This window comes from Dendrobates tinctorius, unplaced genomic scaffold, assembly GCF_039654945.1.
Source record: "Dendrobates tinctorius isolate UK_male_01 unplaced genomic scaffold, ASM3965494v1 ptg000056l, whole genome shotgun sequence".
Taxonomy (NCBI): domain Eukaryota; kingdom Metazoa; phylum Chordata; class Amphibia; order Anura; family Dendrobatidae; genus Dendrobates; species Dendrobates tinctorius.
The window spans coordinates 12689767-12708905 of NW_027361724.1; the positions used below are offsets into that span (position 1 = coordinate 12689767).

General features: G+C 41.4%; 1 protein-coding gene across 1 annotated transcript in view; it reads right to left on the reverse strand.

Moving 5' to 3' along the window:
- Positions 1–18448, reverse strand: part of PDE1A (phosphodiesterase 1A) — a 317847-nt gene extending 299399 nt beyond the window's left edge. Inside the window, exon 1 of the mRNA XM_073577497.1 lies at positions 18033–18448. Within this exon, the coding sequence (XP_073433598.1) occupies positions 18033–18133 (101 nt within the window). The 5' untranslated portion in view covers positions 18134–18448. The remainder of the gene's footprint in view (positions 1–18032) is intronic.
- Positions 18449–19139: the final 691 nt, after the last annotated feature.

Consider the following 19139-nt stretch of genomic DNA (forward strand, 5'->3'; position numbering starts at 1 on the left):
GGAGTCACACGTTCAAAGCAGTAGTGGATGGTAAAAAGTTTGAAACATCGTTACCCTTTTGCTCATCAGTGTATATGTGTTAAGGTAACAATGCTTTCTATAAAAAAAACTATTTTTATTATAATCAGTGTGCCTTTCCCCCCCCCTTTCTTTGGTGCCTTGTGTAGTCAATTGTACTAGCTGTCAGGGGTTTGGTGTGGGTTAGTTATTGCCACCTCATGGGCATAACTAGACGTCTTTTCATCCATTGTTTTTAAATGTTTTTATTGAGCTTTGCTGTGTTTTTTGCATGTGTTGTCATTGTTCAATAAAATTTAAAACTTTTTGCGTTTTATGAATTGTGGGTGTTCCCAAGGTTGTATACATGCTTCTTTGCTCTTTTGTTTCCTTCCATGACATTTTGTGTGTTACAATCACACCAAAGGGAATTATTCCCAGGGGTGAAATCTAAACATTTTCACAAAAATTTTTGGGCTGTCACACCAATATATATTTTTAAATAACATAAACCTAGTTAAGGCTTGTGATGAGCGTCAGCTTACGTTGAGTCGTTTTTCCTTTTAGAGTGGACCCTCTGGGTCGTGGCACCCACCCACCTAGGGCGAGCGAACCTAGTGAGAACCCACCCCCTGTACAGGGAGTGTCAGGGGCAAGACCAAGGGGGTGAGCCACCACGGCAGCTGGACCAGACGGCCGGCTCAGGGAGACACTATTGAGTGTCTAGTAACAGGACGAACAGGATATGAAACATAAGCGAGGTCACAGGGTTTCTTCAGCAAACGTGGTTACACACTTTAATCAGATACAAGTCAAAAACAGAGAATCAGATGCAGGGCACCAACGGTGAAACACGGCAAGGTGCATGCAAGGGCACGCCAAAAGTTCAGACATAACACGTGCAGAAAACATACCGGAGTCCAGGGCAGGGTACGTGTTAGGGATCACACAAGGGTTCCTAGAAGGGATGTGTGCTAGGACACGCCAGAGTCCAAGACAAGGTGCGCGCTGAGAGACACGCCAGAGTCCAAGGCAGGGTGCGTGCAAGGAGACACGCCAGGATCCAAGATAGGGTGCGATGGCATCGGACTCCGGACTACTGGCAATGACCGACAGGATCCAGGCATCAGGCTGCGGAAATCAGCTCCGGACATCAGGCCGCAGTCATCTGGTTCCGGACCTCTGGCAGCGGTCGGCAGGTTTCGGGAATCCGGCAGGCAAGCCAGGGTTCAAGGCAGGGTACGTGCTTGGAGCCATGCCAGGGTTCAAGGCAGGGTGCGTGCTTGGAGACACGCCAGGGTTCATTCAGGGACAGAGGCCTGCGCGTGCAAAGGGCACACCAGGGGCAGGTTCAGAGCAGAGTCCTGCGCTTTCAAAGGAACACGCCAGGGTCAGGTTCAAGGACGGAGGCCTGCGCATGCCGAGGGGCATGCCAGGGACAGGTTCAGAGCTGAGTCCTGAGCGTGCAAAGGAATACATCAGGGTCAGGGTTCACGACAAGGTACAGACTAGGACCTGTGCGTGCTAGAGGGCATGACAGGGTACATGGCAAAACCTGCGCGTACTTTTATAGAAGCACGGGGAGGTATGCCAAGGGCAGGCGAGGACCTGCGCATGCGATAGAGAGCACATAGAGCACAGTGCAGAAACAGCGTGACGTGCAAGGAAGCACAGAGAGCACGGCTGGGGCACTGGCTAGCTGATCGGTCTGCAGCACTAACAGGCGGGCAAGACTCCAGCGAACCCGGCTGAGGCATAGCAGGCGACACAGCTGTCACTGACCAACGAGCATGGCTGAGGCACAAGCAGGCGGGCACGGCTAGGGTGGGCACGGCTGAGGCACAAGCAGGAGGCTAGGAAGGCCAGGCACATGCAAAGGGCACACGAAGCAACAAAGCAAAGCAAGACAAGAAACAAGGCAGAGCTAGGCAGGTACGGAACACGGGGCGGAAACTTAGGCAGAAACACAGAGTCAGATCAGAACAAGAACAGAGCTAGCAGCGGAGCGTAGGCCGAAGCCCAGAGCCAGACCAAGGCAGAGCCTTGGGACTAGACATAGAAATGTGCAAGAGAGCACCAGAGGACAGAGTCTAGCAGCGGAGTGTAGGCCGAAGCCCAGAGCCGGGCCAAGGCAGAGCCTTGGGACTAGACATAGAAATGTGCAAGAGAGCACAAAAGGTAAGAGGAGGAACGGTGCGTGTGCCAGGAGGCACTACAGAGCACCATAGGAAGAGAGCGAGGCAGAACAACTAAAGACCGAGAACATATAAAGGAACTCAAGGCAGAGCATAGCGAAGGCAAGACATGGCAGAAACTGGCAAGGCAGAGAACAACGGAAGGACAACAAGTCCAAGCAGGACAAGGACGAAACATGGCACAACGGACAAACATAAGACAAGGCACGGGACAAGAGACGGAGTACAAGCACAGAGCGTGTGCAGAGACGCACAACAGGGCAGAGTGCAGGGGCACAGAATACAGGGAGCGACCGAGCAGACCAAGCAGCCATGCAGGGAAGCAACACGATACTCAGGCCCTGACCATAGGGAGGGGCGGTCTGATATAGCACCATAGCACCAGTACTTCCGGGTCAGGACCAGGGAGGGACTTTGGGTTCAGATCCTCCAAGATCATAGAGAGCATCGCTAGAACAGCCTGGGTAGAACCATAGAGGAGGTCACAAGATCAGGGGTTTCAAGGAATACAGCGGATTGCAGAAACAGAGCAGGGCTGGAACATAGGAAGAGTCAGATGATTAGGGGTTTCCAGGAATACAGTGGATTACAGAGTCAGACAGAGACGGATGGTTACCCAGCAACAGTGTGCAGCCATGAGGTAAGGCATGCGTGCACACTGCTCCAGGCATCTTGCGGCATGACAGACATGGCGGACATGACAGACATGGCGGACATGACAAGGCTGCATTGACTCTGTTAGGGATGCTATATGATGGCACAAAACGTCCCATATACAGTGCTGTATCATTATACATTAGGCATGAATCCTATCAGTGTATCTTGGTCTCGCTGTAGCAAGACACACAAGTGACAAGCTTTTGAATGATGCCCTTTATAGGGATCCTATTGCCATTTTTAAAATAATAGGTGTTAAGAAATAATAAATTATCCAAATATAAGTACAGTAATCATTCCTTTTGATGATGTTTCAGAATATTATAAAATACAAAAAAAATAACTTTAAATCAACCTCCTTTCCAAATATGAAAAAAAGCTGAAAAAAAGACCATTTGGTATCACAGTGTCCGTAGGAGTCCAATCTATCCAATACCCATACTCTAAACACTGAACTCAATGTTTTTCGGTTACCACACTTCTCCCAAACATGTCACAAAAAGCAATCAAAACATTTTATGTTCTACAAAATGGTATGAACTAAAACTACAGCTCACCAAAAGAAAAAACAGGCCGCCATCGTCTAAATAACGAAATAGTTATGAATCTCAGAAAATGGTGACACATGTCAAAATTTTTTTTAGAAATGTTTATGAATTTTTTTTATAAGCAGGGAATTAAAAAAAAAGCTTTATAAAATTAGTACCTCTATAATCCATTGGTGGAATTTTTTTTTCAACATTTCCATCTTATTGGTATTTTTTAACCCACTTTTCAGTACATTATACGGCACAGTGAATAGTGTAATTTAAAACTACAGCTTGTACTGCAAAAACCTTGGCCTCATATACTGTAGCTATGCAAATGGAAAAAATATGAAGAATAAAAACGAAAGAGCAAAAATTAAAAACGGTTGCATCCTTAAGTGGTTGAAATAATGCAAAAAAATTAAGTTTAGATGCCTTTGAATGCAAGTGAATTGAGTCACCAAAGCAGACAGTTAAGAAGCTTTGGGTGAGGAGAGTCAGGTCATGCCCCTGGTATCTTCCAATAATCCCTAGTGGCATATAGATCCTAAGGCTGGGTTCACACGTAGCAGAACTCTCGCGGAAATTACAGTGAGAATTCTGGAATTCCATTCCGCGGGAAAATCGCATTTTAAATTCCAGCGATTTTCCCGCAGAAAAACTAGCATTTTGCAAGCGTAATTAGCTTTCAGAATTGCTAGCGTTTTCCAAGCGATCTGGAGCATCGCTTGGAGAACTGATTGACAGGTTGGTCACACTCGTCAAACATAGTGTTTGACGAGTGTGACCAACTTTTTACTATTGAGGCCGCCTATGCGGCATCAATAGTAAAAGATAGAATGTAAAAAATAATAATAAAAAAAAAATATTGTTATTCTCACCTTCTGACGTCCCGCGCAGCCTTCCTGCCTCTCTCCACGCTCCCGGTCCCAGTAATCCTTTGTGACAATTACCACGATGACATCTGTTCTCGCGGGATCGCGATGTCTTGCGGTCATTCGCGATGACGTCACGCGAATGATCGCGAGACTTCGCGATCCCGTGAGAACGGACGTCATCACTCGCAAAGGCTTACTGGGACCGGGAACGTGGAGAGAGGCGGGAAGGCTGCGCAGGACGTCGGAAGGTGAGAATAGCAATATTTTTTATTTTAAATTCTATTTTTTACAGGGATATGGTACCCAAAGCCTGGAGGACAGTCTCCTCTCCTCCGGACCGTGGGTACCATCCGCAAATGTTCTGCTTACTTTTGGCATGGTGTGCACAGCCACATGCGGAAAGTAAGCAGAACAATGCATTTCTATGGGTGTGGGATCGCCGCGATTCCGCGAAATTAATGAGCGTGCTGCATTTTTTATCGCGAAGCGATTCCGCCGCGGTAAAAACCGCAGCATTAGCACAGCATTGCGGAATATCATAGGAATGCATGGGATGCTTATTTTTCGCGTTTCGCCGCGGAACCGTGAAAAAAACGCCACGTGTGAACTCGCCTCAGCCACAGGCTCTCAGTGTTACATCAGATGGTTCTAACACTGAACCAAAGGTTTCAGTAGATGAGATCTGTATACATGTGGTCTCATGCCGACTAGACATGTGCAGCCTCACTCAGTGCAAGTGGATTGAGTGAGACCGAACACATCTAGTTGGAATGTGACCTGAAGTATGCAAATGGCATAGTTGCGGTAATATGACCACCCTCTACCGGGCATTGCAAAATCCTGACAGCACTACTGTGGGAATTCACAAGTCTGCAGCCACATACAGTGTGGACTACTCCTTTAAGTAGCAAGATCTTGTGGCTCCATATGTTGCTAACGATTATGGGAAGGTGTTCAAAATGCAAAAAGTGTACCAGCTCACCGGCCGCAAATAGGCTTAAAGCAATGTACGGACCATGCTCCTGTGTAGAATTGTAATGAAGATCCAAAAATGAATCTTTAATCCAGCCACATGTACGGAGCGTAAAATCTTCTTTATTTAATCACATAAAATGAAGTATGGTACCTACGCGTTTCGAGTGGTTAACCTGCTCTTAATCATGGCATGATTATGGGAAAGCGCCAGTGGAATGATAGGATTCTACTTCCAGCGTTGAGTTACGTCATTTTAATTACATACATTAATTTTTTTTTAAATGGTGCTAGGCCCTCTTTATAAACTTTCAGACAGTATATATTGAAGTGATCTGAAATTAATGTTATCTGTTAGCAAGTGTAGGTGGAAAACAGTTGGAAGTAGTGATTATACACCTGTGCTTTACCGAAAGAATTCACAAACATGAATGTAAATCAGTGATGAAGATATGTATCTAACTAAAGACATTCGGCAACAAGCCGCCACCTGGAAAAACACCAAATCTATTTATAAGATTCGCCGCATTAATTTTTCAGTCCTTTTGGATCAAAGCTGTTTTTTTCCTAATTCCTTTTGATTCATAAGTAAGCACTAGAGACAAGGCATTTCATCGCACAGCTTAATAATCTTGGGAAATAATAACGTGGATACCTTGTTAAAGTTCATTCAACGCATCGCACATATAAGGAGTCATCCACGTCTACAAGGCGGTATGACTAAGTGGAGATGCTCGATTCTAAATGTGTAAAACATCTATGATTCATTGTACACATTGACACAAATTACCATGGGGCACACAGTCACGTCACATCAGAATCCTACAGAATGCGAGGCATTTATCAAACTAATGTGCACCTGTTGGCAATTAATTACCGAACTGTGTAGGCTGAGCGGAGGAAGACCTCTTGAAACGAATGAAGTTGATTTGTAAAACCACTTCGAGTAAATGTTGGGGAATAGTTAAAAATCATCTGTTTAACAATATTTGCATGACGTACAATTGGATTTTAGTCATTTTGCTCTGTAGCGTATTAATGACGTCTCCATGATCGGCTCCAGATTCATTCAGTGTAACATTTTGAATTAAAATTAAATTCAGATTGATGAACTTTCATCCGTCTACGGAGTTTGATAAAATCACCACTTTTTGCAAATTGCCATAGACAAATAATATCAATTTACTAAGGATTGTAAATAAAAGTGAACCTTTATTTATACCTATTAAAGGGAACTTGTCACCAGCTCTTTGCTATGTAATCGGAGAGCAGCATGACATAGTGGAGAAGACCCTGATTCCAGCGATATGTCATTTGTTGGTCTGCATGCTGTAATTTTGATAAAATCACTGTTTTCTCTGCTGTAGATCTAGCAGTTCTCTGAATACTGAGCTCTGTATAACTCCGCCCTTACCACTTATTGGTATCTTTCTGTGTACACTGAGCGGTGGGCGGGGTTACACAGGATAGGTGGACTAGGAGGCATGAGACTCCTAGTTCTCCAGTGATAATCTCTTATGGATAATACACTCATTTTATTGAAAAAAACAATACATAGCCCAGTAAGTGACACCTCACTAGAATAAGGGTATCTGCCCCTACATCATACTGTTTTAAGATTACATAGCAAGAACCTGATGACAGATACTCTTTAATAGTCTAGTGTGATTTATATAATTTATCTTACATAGTTGATTTAAACCACAGTGCAGGATTGATCTGCTATTGAAATGCTGCAAGCAATTGATACATTTTGTTTCGCCAACATGTAAGACCTATCATAATGCATTGTACAATAACTAGTAGCCATTTACATGTGCTGGCATTTTGAGTAATTATATGTTAATGTGTATATTGAAACAGCTGGAGTCCTTGACAGCAATAAATCTTAATTCATTTTAACAGCTGAAAGTCACTCAGACGTAATTTAAAAATACCACTCACTGCCTCTCTGACATATTTTGCCTATTAGTTGGTTTTAACACTTGAGAAAGATGCCAATGTGCATTCTTTTTCTTTCAATGCTAATTTATCTTGATGGATCAAGGATCTTCATTTTGCTTAGCTCAGACCAAAACCATGAGTTGTCTTTTCCTTCATGTTTCGCCAACCGGCATCATCAGGGGGTTAAAACTAATCCTCTGATAAAGTCTAATCCCCCAGATGATACTGGCAGGCAAAACATCTTGGAGAAGCTATGAAAGGTGTTTTTACATTTTTCAATGCCAGAACATGTGAATGGCTAGTAGTGATATTATAATGAATTGTTATTTCAAACCAGTGATAGGTCATAATGAGTTAAATCAAATGTTGGCAATATTTCAGTAGCTGATCAGTCCTGCAACATGGTTTTAATCAATTGTGTAGTATATATAATATAAGTTGACTAGACTATTAATAGGAATAAATACGTTTTACCTACAGTCCTGAGATAAATTATATCATTTGCCTATGGTGTAATTATTAAATAATATTATTCACCTTCTTTTCTGGCTGGGACATTTGGACAACAAATGGTATGTGGTTTTTTAGACGGCTGACTCAAGGATCTGGCATGTAGTCTTAGGCCGGTTTCACATTTGCGTATGGAGGAGCTGCGGAGGGCTCCACCTCCGACGGCATGCGGCCTGCGTACCCTATCTTTAAAATTAGGTACGCAGGCCATGCCGATGTATGCGGATGCCTCTGCATGCATCGTTTTGACGGTGCGGCGACTGCACCAAAATGCAACAAGTTGCGCTCGGCGCATGTAGCCGCACCATCAAAACGACGGATGCAGAGGCATTCGCATACATCGGTACAGCCTGCATACCTAATGCTAAAGATAGGGTACGCAGGCCGCATGCCGAAGGAGGTGGAGCTGACCAGAGTAGGTGCCGCCGTGGGCGGAGCTTCATGGAGGAAGTCCGCAGCCCTCCGCAGCTCGGCCATACACAAATGTGATACTGGCCTTAGAGTGTGGGAGATTAAGGTGATCAGTTCTTCAAATAATGGAGAAAAATGTACTGAAAGAAATGGGAACAATCACAATCGTTACCTTCTTGTAAAGTGTTCCGTTGTTCTTTTTAGTGTTCGCGGACTCAACGTTTATACTAATCAGACGAGTACAAGAGAGTTTCTCTCTCATGGATTCACTTATTCAGAAGGAAAACAATAGAGATAGAAAACATTCCTTATCACATGCCATATTACAAAACTATTCTCCTTTAGAAACACTGTTTCAATGAGAAAATACACAGCGCACACAAATCTGTAATATGCAACCATACAGGGTCCAAAAAGATGACAGATTAGTTTAAAAGCTATTTAAATAATGGCACATTCGCCGTGAGTTGCATCAGTTTTTCCTTTTATTGAGCTACTAATTTTGATGTAAAGCACAAGTAAGTGGAAAGGATGTCAAAGTTTTGGAATGCAAACCGGATTCAGATTTCACAACACAAACTGCATACTTAATAGATCTTTTAAACCTGATGAACTTACTTTGAAATTCTTTGTCAGAAAAGCATTATAATCGTAATATTGAAATAAGCATTTATATCATTCCAAATAAAAAGAGAAAGAGCTCTTGAGTCAAAAAGGGTTTTACTGTCCCTGATGTAATCAGCAACATAAAATGAATCAATAAACAACTCATCTATAGTGAGAAAAGGCCTAACCCACAAAGAGTAATGTTTAGAGACTAACTGGATATTAAAAGCGTAATTTAGTGAGCAAGATAAGTGTATAAAAGCATCCTGGGTTAAAATAACTTAAATTGGTGTCACTGATAGAATACCCTAGAGTCTTTGCTTTATATGACTGTCCACCTTCTTCATTCTGCACCGGGGGGGCGTCAAAACTGGGCACATAACTGTTACACAGGTCTCATCTACATAATTAAAACTCATTTACACAAGCTGATGCTCAGGAATGAGAGTTTGTTAGCGTGCACGCTCAATGATATTGGCTTGGGTAAACATACCTGTCATCGCTTGATGAACGAGTAAAATGCTCATTCATCAGCTGATTGGCCATTCATGCAAGGGTTAACACAAATGTTATCGGCATCACCGGCCTATGAATACAGGAGATGTGCTGCCGATAACAATGATGCCATATTAACAATTGTTCTGTGTGCGTAGAATTCTGGCGGCATCAGGGTTGTCAGCTTGACTTTTTTTTCTGGACAGGTTATCAAAAAATCACGGACAGCCAACATTTTTTACGGACACATTGGAAAGTCATAATAAATCATTAAGGTTATCAGTGATACATGTGTATAGTCCAGAATTCTGAAAAGGATGCTGTATCAAGTTTAACGTGAACCTGTCTGCAGGATTGTGCACAGTAACCTACACACAGTGTCAGGCCAGCGCCGTTATACTGATTAAATGATTAAAATGATAGCTTGGTTGATGAAATCCGTCTTGTGGTTGTTGTTTAATCTCTATTTTCAGTTTTGAGTTAATGATATGCTCTTACTCCGGGGCGGTCTGTGGGTGGTGCTGTGGGTGGGTCTTTATGTGGTGCTCTGCTTACATATGCATCTGTATGGCTTGACAGATGCTTCACTGTCCCATATTGTACATACTGAATGTTATATGTTTTGAGGAAAACAATTCATATTCAGCAGGTAAGTGCTGGCGGCAGCACCTGCAATGTAGCATGATCATGATCTGATAGATGCTACTGTGCAGGCGCCATCTTGGTGGAGACATTTTTTTTTCCTCTAGCAAAATGGCATCAGTGGCACCTGCACAGTAGCATCTATGGGATTGCCGATAAATGCTACTGCGCAGGCGTGGTTGGTGTCATTTTGAGTGAGATTTTTTTTCTGAATACATGTTTATACCAAATAAAATAATTACATGAATATTATAGATGTGATCATGTTACAGCACAGCTGGCGCCTGCATGCTGAATGTGATTTTTTTTTCAAAACATATTTTATTGAGTATGCAAAATAGGGGGCAGGTCAATGAGGGATCAGTGATCTGTCATATGCCATACAGATGCATATGTAAGCAGAGCACCACATAAAGCACCGCCCACAGCCCCACCCAAAGGCCGCCCCTGGAGCAGGAGAATCTCATTAACTGAAAACTACAAATAAAGATTAAACAACAACCACAAGATGGATTTCATCAACCCAGGTATCATTTTAATCAGTATAATGGCACCAACCTGACACTGTCTTTAGGTTACTGTGCACAATCCTGCTGACAGGTTCACTTTAAACTGGAAAATGATGATACTTACACTCAAAATAATTTGTATAAATTTCTTTAGCTTCAAAATTATCTTGGATGCCTTACATTTTTTATGTACATGCAAAAAAGTGCCCTATTTTTAAAGACTGTCCTGTAATTTCTGGATGGTTGGTAACCCTGGACGGCATGTTTAAAGAGAACCTGTCATGTGAAAAAAATACTTTTAACCTGCATATATGGAGTAAATCTGCAGGATAATAGTCTTCTGAAACTGCCCAGCGCTGGAACTTAGACCCCCACTGCCTGGAGAAAATGAACTTTATTCCTCCCACTAACATTCAGGTTTCAGTCATAGGGACCGCACCAGCGCGGGTTCAGTCACCACTGTGTATAGAGAGTGGCAGCTGTATCCCCCCCAGCTCTGACTGAGAGCTCACTCATCGTTGGAGTCGGTTGTTAGTCAGTGCAAGGGGAGCTGTGAATGCAACATTATGCAGCTTTGAAACACAACAAGAAAGCACAGAATGACAAATTTGCAAAAATACTCTGCAGTAAAAAATATGACAATAATCAGCAAGTGCTGGATAACAAATACAGGGTATTTAGTCGATACGTTTTTTGCAAAAAATGTATAACAAGCTGCTCCACCTCGTCACGGTAACCCTTAACGGAGCAGTCCCTATCTATTGTATTTAAAACCTGAACATATGAACAGCATCTAAATGGACAGGATTCAGACAGGCGCTTCCTAGTATGGGCTCGTGGTGTAAGACAGCTCTTTATGTGCATGTCACACAAGAGAGGTGGGGTTACCGTGACGAGGTGGAGCAGCTTGGTATACTGTTGTGAGTTCATTTTCCCCTCCGTCACTGAGGCCTGGTGAACTCCCTATTCTAGTGAAGGAAGGTAGTGAGCCTGATTATCAGGCACCTGGGACTAATGAAGACGATTGGCTGAGTGGAGTCACTGACTGGATTTAAGGCAGCCTACGCCCTTTCTGCCCTGCGGGTGATTTCTCTGTGGACTCTTTGACACCAGTCTGATTCCTGCTCTCCTAAAGCTAAGTTTTCTGTTTTGCCTTTTGCTTCTAAGTTTTGTTTTTGTTTTTCTTGCTTTTTGGATTCTGCCACTCCCTGCTGGAGTGCGCAGTGTTCCGTGAGCTCTGTCTTCTGAATGTACCTGAGTGCTGATTTAGTTTTTGAAGCTTAGTTGCTTCAGGGCCATTTTTATATCAGCTTGTTGGCTTTGTCTCTGATAGGGTTTTGGCAGATTGCAGACAGCAGCCTTCCTATCCGTTCCTATCTAGGTAGTTTTTGGGCCCCGTCTTTGCTCAGCCTGTCTTTCTGTCTGTGTAAGTGTTTTCATCTTGCTTCACCGTCATTATATGTGGGGGGCTGCCTATTGCTTTGGGGTCTGCTCTGGGGCAGTTAGATTTCCCCTTTCCTTCTTTAGGCCTATGTATCTCTCCGGCTGTGATCGAGGGGTCTAGGTCATCGTAGGAACCCCCCACGGCTACTGCTAGTTGTGTTGATAGGTTCAGGGGTCTGCAATCTGATAGTTGCCAACTTCTCTGGTTTTCAGGACTTAGCTAGCATTTCTGTTTTTGCCTCCTACTGTGACTCAATCATAACAGTATACATTTTTTGCAAAAAACGTATCGACTAAATACCCTGTATTTGTTATCCAGCACTTGCTGATTATTGTCATATTTTTTACTGCAGATTATTTTTGCAAATTTGTCATTCTGTGCTTTCTTGTTGTGTTTCAGTCAGTGGGTGGTGTGAACACTGTCCTACCGACTTGTTCACATTTGTGCATGTCACATGTGTTTTTAATTATGCAGCTTTGGTACAACCTTTTTCTCCAAAAAAAAATATTTTTGAAAGCTTGCACATAGGCACATAGTATTCTATGTTAAAATCTGCTAAACAATGAATTGCATAACTGGTAGCTATGACAATGAATTGGCTGGATCAACTAGTTGAATTCTGTAAAGAAAAAAACCTTAAAAGTTAATTTTATTTCCGCTCAGTAAGAATATATTTCCCAGACAATTCATTACCATGGATACATACAGCACACGAAATACCAAGCCAGACATTTTTCAGCAGACTAAGAATATTCTATAATTAAATAAGAGGACATTGCAAGTTTACTAAACAGTGTATCTGCTTGTATGTGGACGGCATAGATTACACTTTTACATCCCAACACAGGGACATGTGACCGCTGCAGTCAGCTCTTAGCTGCATGGGGCCTACTGCAACTAGTGATTGGCTGACAAAATCATGTGTTCCTTTTTGAGGATGTCATCGCTACATCGTAAAGTCAAGTCTGGTCGGGGATCAAGCACAGGTGGAACAGGGGCGGCAGGAAATCATTGAGGTAACTATTACATTAGAATTTTTGCCTACTTCCACCCTCCACCTCTAAAAATATTGTGAAGGTTTTCCATTAAATCACAGTTATTGCAGTTGCTATAACACACAGACCTCACTGCACTATTTATACAGACAAGATACTAATGATGTGCGAAGCTTCAATGTAGCAGCCCACATGGAACTTTAAAAAAAGCAATACAAAATCAGGCTTACTGCTCTTATTTTTCTATTTTGCATACAAAGAACATAAAAAATTAAGTGCATTTTACTACAAAAAAATATACGAAAATTAAAAAACAAAAACAAATTTGTGTGCAATTAGTAGTGTAGGAAAGTAATGTAGGAAAGCCAGGGTTAAATCCTAGCACTACTGATCCTGATTAGGTGCAACTGGATAGCTATGACTAGAACCAGGCCATCTGTTCACTGGTCAATCAGCTAAGGGAGTTGACCAGAGTGGATTTGTGTTGGAGCTGGAGAGAGACAAACCAGAATCTCTCCGAGAGGAGACTGTGCAGGCTGTGTGCACCAAACTGCACGTGTCACTGGTTTCTATGGGCTATAGATGTTTTGTTGGACCAAACTGAGACTATCTCAGCTGTGTCTGAGTAACCAAGGTCCATATTGCTTAGTTAGCGCCTGGACAAGGCTAGGGATTTTGTGTTTGTGGTTTTGTTTCTGGTACTGTTCGACCAGTGTAAATAAACATTATTCCATTTTTTTATATAAAAACCCTTTGGCTTCATGTTCCAAGTGGCCTCACGAGAGAGTGAATCTCTACAGTAGATAAAATAAATAAATACTCGTTAAAATAAAGGCGTCTTTTGGTTTTTGGCTGTCTGAAAGATTATCCAATCATATAATAATCATATATCATAATCAAATAATCTTACACCCATACCTTGTTGAGCATGAGTTTTTAGTTAAAGAGGTTATCCAAGACTTGTATTATTTTTTTTGTATACAACCAAGAGCTAAAAGGCAGTTAATTAGCAACTACCTGCCTGTTCAACACAGGGCCGATCTTTGCCGGATCAGCAAGCAACTCATCTTCTTCTGCTTTGTTCTGTCAATGGGGCCACACTACAAATTTCATCCTGATTGACAGCCGGCTCCCCACAGTTAGAGCGGAAGAGAAGACGCTGCTCCATCGACATGATGACAGCAGAAGCCTCCGAATCAATAGCAGGACCCATCCATGACCACTCTGAGTCAGCAAAGATTGGCACCAGGTACACAGGCAAGTAGTTACCACCTACCTGCTGGTTAGTTCTTAACCCCATATGTAAAAATAATAAAAGTCTTGGATATTTAAGAAAATAATTAATCAATTACCTAATCAAACAGTTGCAGATTGCTCTGATCCCTTGTTATCTATAAAGAAGATAGGCTTGACACTAGTTCAAGACTAAACACCCGCTATGAAGGGAAAACTGTTAACCAACAAAAAATTTATTATGCTATGCACAATGGTAAGAGCACATAGCGAGTTTGTAGAAGTTTTTTTTTTTTACAAAACAGAGTGATGAAAGTGCATAAGAAAAATTATATATTGTACAAACCTGTCTAAACATTGTGTTCATATGATTTATTGCATTATTTTAAAAGAAATGTTGCTTTAAGTTTTAAAACAAAACCATTATTAGGCCTCATTCACACATAAGTATTTTTCATCAGTATTTAATCAGTATTTGTATGCCAAAGCCAGGAGTGTCTCCAAAACAAAGAACAGGAGTCAGTCTTTCAATTATATTTTTTCCTCGGTAAGTTCCATTCCTGGCTTTGGCATACAAACACTGATGCAAAATACTGACCAAATACTGACGTGTGAATGAGACTTTACATAAAGACAAAAACTTCAGAAACACAGTGAACTCAGAATCATCCCAAGTTGATCTTTCATTGTTTGAGTAATTTTTCTTTAAGGCAGCGTTCACATGAAGCGGGCCTGAGCCAGTGCATCTCTTGACCTCCTTGTTCAAGCATCAGTTAATTTTGCAGGGAAACAATTGTTTCACCGGCAAAACCATGTAGCTGTTACGATTAATTAAACGTTTTGATGGTCATACAGATGTCATTCCGAAAAAATTAAGTAATTCTAGATATGCAGTATAATAACCGCAGAGGCTCATGTCCTCTGGGGTTTTTGGCCGTGAGCTTGTCCATTGTGTGTAATCGCAGTCTAAAATAATGAACATTTCTGATTTGTATTCATCCAACATATTGAAGTGTGGCACAGCTTGAGAATTTGTTCTCAGATGGTCACATTTTCTCCAGGTCCTAGCAAAGTAACAGTTTACCTTACAATTTAAGTAAGGGTGCCGTCACACTTGGCGTCGTACCGTCGATCCCGACAACGATATGACCTAGTAGAGATCGCTGGTGCGTCGCTCCGAGGTCACTGGTGAGATGTCAAACAGTAAGATCTCACCAGCGACGCAGCAACGATATGGAACGATATGACGGTCGTTGGGACCCTGTCTCTCAGACCTGTAGTTTTGAGGTCATTCGTCACTGTCCCTGTCAAACACAGTGATGCATGCTGGCCAGTGAGACACCAGTGATCAAAAAATGGCCCATGACATTCGAGCCCGATCAGTGACATCGCATCAGGGGCCCAATCGCCGTTATGTGTCACATGTAGCGAGATCGCAGGCGAGATCGCTGTTTCGTCATAAAATCGGTGACGCAACAGCGATCTCGCTATGTGAGATGGGGGCTTAAGTGTGCTATTATCACTCCTGCCACATTGATTGACAGCCTGATCTGCAGCATGTGTGTACAGAGCAGGCTGTCAATCAATGTGCAGGAGAGTGATTGCCGCCACGCTCACTGTATAGTGAGCTAGTAACCAGTTACTGTATCTGCCCCCAGGACCATCCCAATGACTGGAAATGAGGGGCAGCAGGGAGGATATAACTTCATTTTCTACCTGTCGCTGCTTCTCTAGTAAGCCAGGCAGGATTTTAACGCTAACTGAAGATTAACTGTATAAATGCAGGTAAATATAATTTTTAGGCATAGCAGGTTCCCTTTAATCATGTATATACTGTATACATAGCAGTATTCCCCAAATTCCAGTCATCACTGCAGCCAACAAGTCAGGATTTCCTTAGTAGTTTTCAGGATTTCCTAAGTATTGCAGAGGTGGTTGAAGTATCATCAAGGCATCAGTTTTGATGAAATGGAGCAATGGAAAATATTGAGTGCAATGATAGATATAAATATATAAAGTGTAAATTAATATTTGAACTTATGAATGTTGCCTTCAAACCAAGGAATAAAAGGGCTATTATTTATTATCTTATCAACAAGCCCAAATAGTTGTAATTGAGTGACATTCAGCTTCGTATGATGCAAGTAGGAGCTTTGTATTGCAATTGTAATAAACCATTTTTATGAAAAGTGCATTAATAATGCAAAACGTTATTTCTTTAGCAAAGTAAAGGTCCACTTACACCCATGAATAGTGGTTTGCAAAACTGAATTTCAAGAATATGATGGTCGGTGTAATTTTTACCTAGCGATAGCAAACAAGAAATTTGCAGCAATGCCTTATGTAAAAGTAGATGTGTGCATGCGAATAATTAGTGCGGCATCGACCTTGTGTTATTGGTCATGATGACTTTTACAGCTGAATGACTAATGAAAATCGATAAGCATTCATTTTATAGTTGTCCTTTTCCTTCATGACAATTACCATTGCAATGGCTTGAAAACAATCATGCCAAAAAAGAAACATGGCTGACTTCTTTCCAAAACGGTTGTATGTGGTATCGAACCTAAGCCCCATTTACTTCAATCGACCTGAGCAGCAATAATGGACACAACCCATGCACATATGTGGCACTTTTTTTGGAAGGAAGTGGCCATATTTTTCAATCCTTTACAACCTCTTCCCAAGACTTGATACCATAAAACTATAAAAACAAATGGAAGAATCATTTGTTAGAATTATTAGTCCCAATAGAAGCTACTCAATGAAATGAAATGTAGTTTGAACACAACGCATCCATGTTTGGCAAGAACAAAGATCTTTGATTAGCTAAATGTTGTGCTCACGTGGCCATTGGGTAGACAGTGATGTTCACTACAATGGTCCATGTTTCCCTTGTGAAAATTCTCATCTATTTTATAGCTCAAAACAGTTCCATCCAGAATTGAAAATAAGCCTTAAAATTTTCGATCAAAAGTATCATATTGTTTTGTTTTTACAGATTCCATGCGGGCCTATGTGCCCCTATGGTTTGAGGCCACAAGCTACATAGTTTGATCCTGCAGTCCTTGATGATGTCTAATTCTTTTTGTTAGTGTACATTTGATATGTTTAAAAAAGTAGGTGATAATGGCAGAAAGTTTGACTACATGGTAAGTTTGTAGTCTGTTCTTAAGGAGTCACATGGGTCTGCATAGGAGATCTCAACTGCTAAAATAAGTTTAACTTAATCGGTTTGAAGAGTTGTTTCTATTTTTTCTTTGGGGCTACAGAAATGGTAACAACGGTGTATATACCTTTTAAATTTCAATGTATTCATATTCTGTAAAAAAAAAGGCACTTGTTTGCATGTAAATCTCATAAAAATTATATCCTGGAAATATGTTTGTTTTGCAAACAATTTGTTCTGTGGTTCAGACATTCTTTGTTCATTTTTCAGGTCCTCTTGGCAAAAGCTATTATCAGGGATTCTTCTTACACACGGAAACCCACTAATTAGCTGTTATCTGCCAGGAATCCAAAGAATAAATGTTCCTTTATTTTTGTATGAAACACTGAGAACTACAAGGCACCCAGCGAAAAAAAATGTATAATTATAGTTTCTATATATTTTTCCTTTTTAACTTTATATAAACTACAGAGACAAATCCAAAATAAAGCAAACAACCCCCCTTAAGGGGGTGCCATATGCTTATACAAATATTGCTCGTAAAACTGAATTTTGAGATCAAGGTCCAAACTGCCTCTGTATACTTGCAAAACAAAAACATTTCCATCCCCATTAGTCACCAGGATCATGAAACATAATAAAGTTACGGCATCTGAGCGATATCTATCAAACAAACAGAACTCCTTGAGATAAAGCAAGACTGCAACAAAGCATCATCTCAACAAGAACCCTCCTAAAAGAAAGAAGAGTCATTTGGAAGCACTTCTTCTTATACAAGTGGGTCTATTGCACGCTAAATACTAAGCACATCACACATGATCATTAATAGTATGGTCTAGGATACTCACATTCCTTGCAAACGTTGGACCATTTTGTCGTTTGATTCCTTTTGTTTAATTTTGGAAGAAGTATACCGATTCTCCAGGGATTCAGATGCTGTAGAATCCATTGAATGTGCCTTAAGGTGCAACACTTACATTGACAGTAAGTCCCACCGAGCAAAAGCATTCCTTAGTCCATTGTATGTCAGTAAACCAAGTCATGTAAGAAGAAGCGATTCTGGAACCTAGTCCATGAATGAAAAGGAGTTTAAAAGGGTTCCAAAAAAACCCTTCTTTTTTTTTTCCCAACGGATACTAACTTAATGGATGATCCCACTATTTTGTCTCCTGTGAAATTGTGCAGTTGAAACTATCCTCCTGCTCTGATAAGTATGAGCAGCGTAAGATGGTAAGAATACCACTGCCTGCCAGTACGCTCAAGCACTTCCCACATGCAGTTCAGTTTTACAGTTGTGCTCACTGAAGCACAAAAGCACTTTGCAATATCCAAGGATTCATTGTCATTTAGAATAAAGGAGAATTACTTAAGCCCTCCACGAGAGACAGATGTGTGTTGGGGAAAATAAAAGTACTAAAGGAGGAATATAAAAACAGAAAAGCAAAAAAAAGCCAAAAATATCAGACCTCCGGGACAAGACCCAATTTGGTATATCTTATACGTAGATGGGAAACAAAGTGTTAATGGATGGACTTAAGCTATTACAATCATCTATTGTTAATCCCGGTGGACAGAGGCGCTTGCATCAGCTGGTCATGAAATCATTGCATGATTATTCATCTTTTCTTTGCATCACCACGCAGTAGGTAAATGTCACTCACACCAATAATCACTGTTGCAGCTGCCACATACTGTACACCACTCATCCACTAAACCCTTTAGGTCATGCAGCGAAAAAGAGAATAGCAAGTAGTTCAAGCTAAAAAAAAGTCTGTATGAGTCAGAAGGGCTTTGAAATTACATATTAATGTTGCCAATACTTTGCGTTTGTTTTCCACCTGATGCATGGAGCATAGACAGAATTGTTGGCAGTGTCATTAAAGGAATGATACACATTATGCTGAATGAAATCACCTGCACAATAATGAAATCTGCTGGTATACACGTAGCTGGCT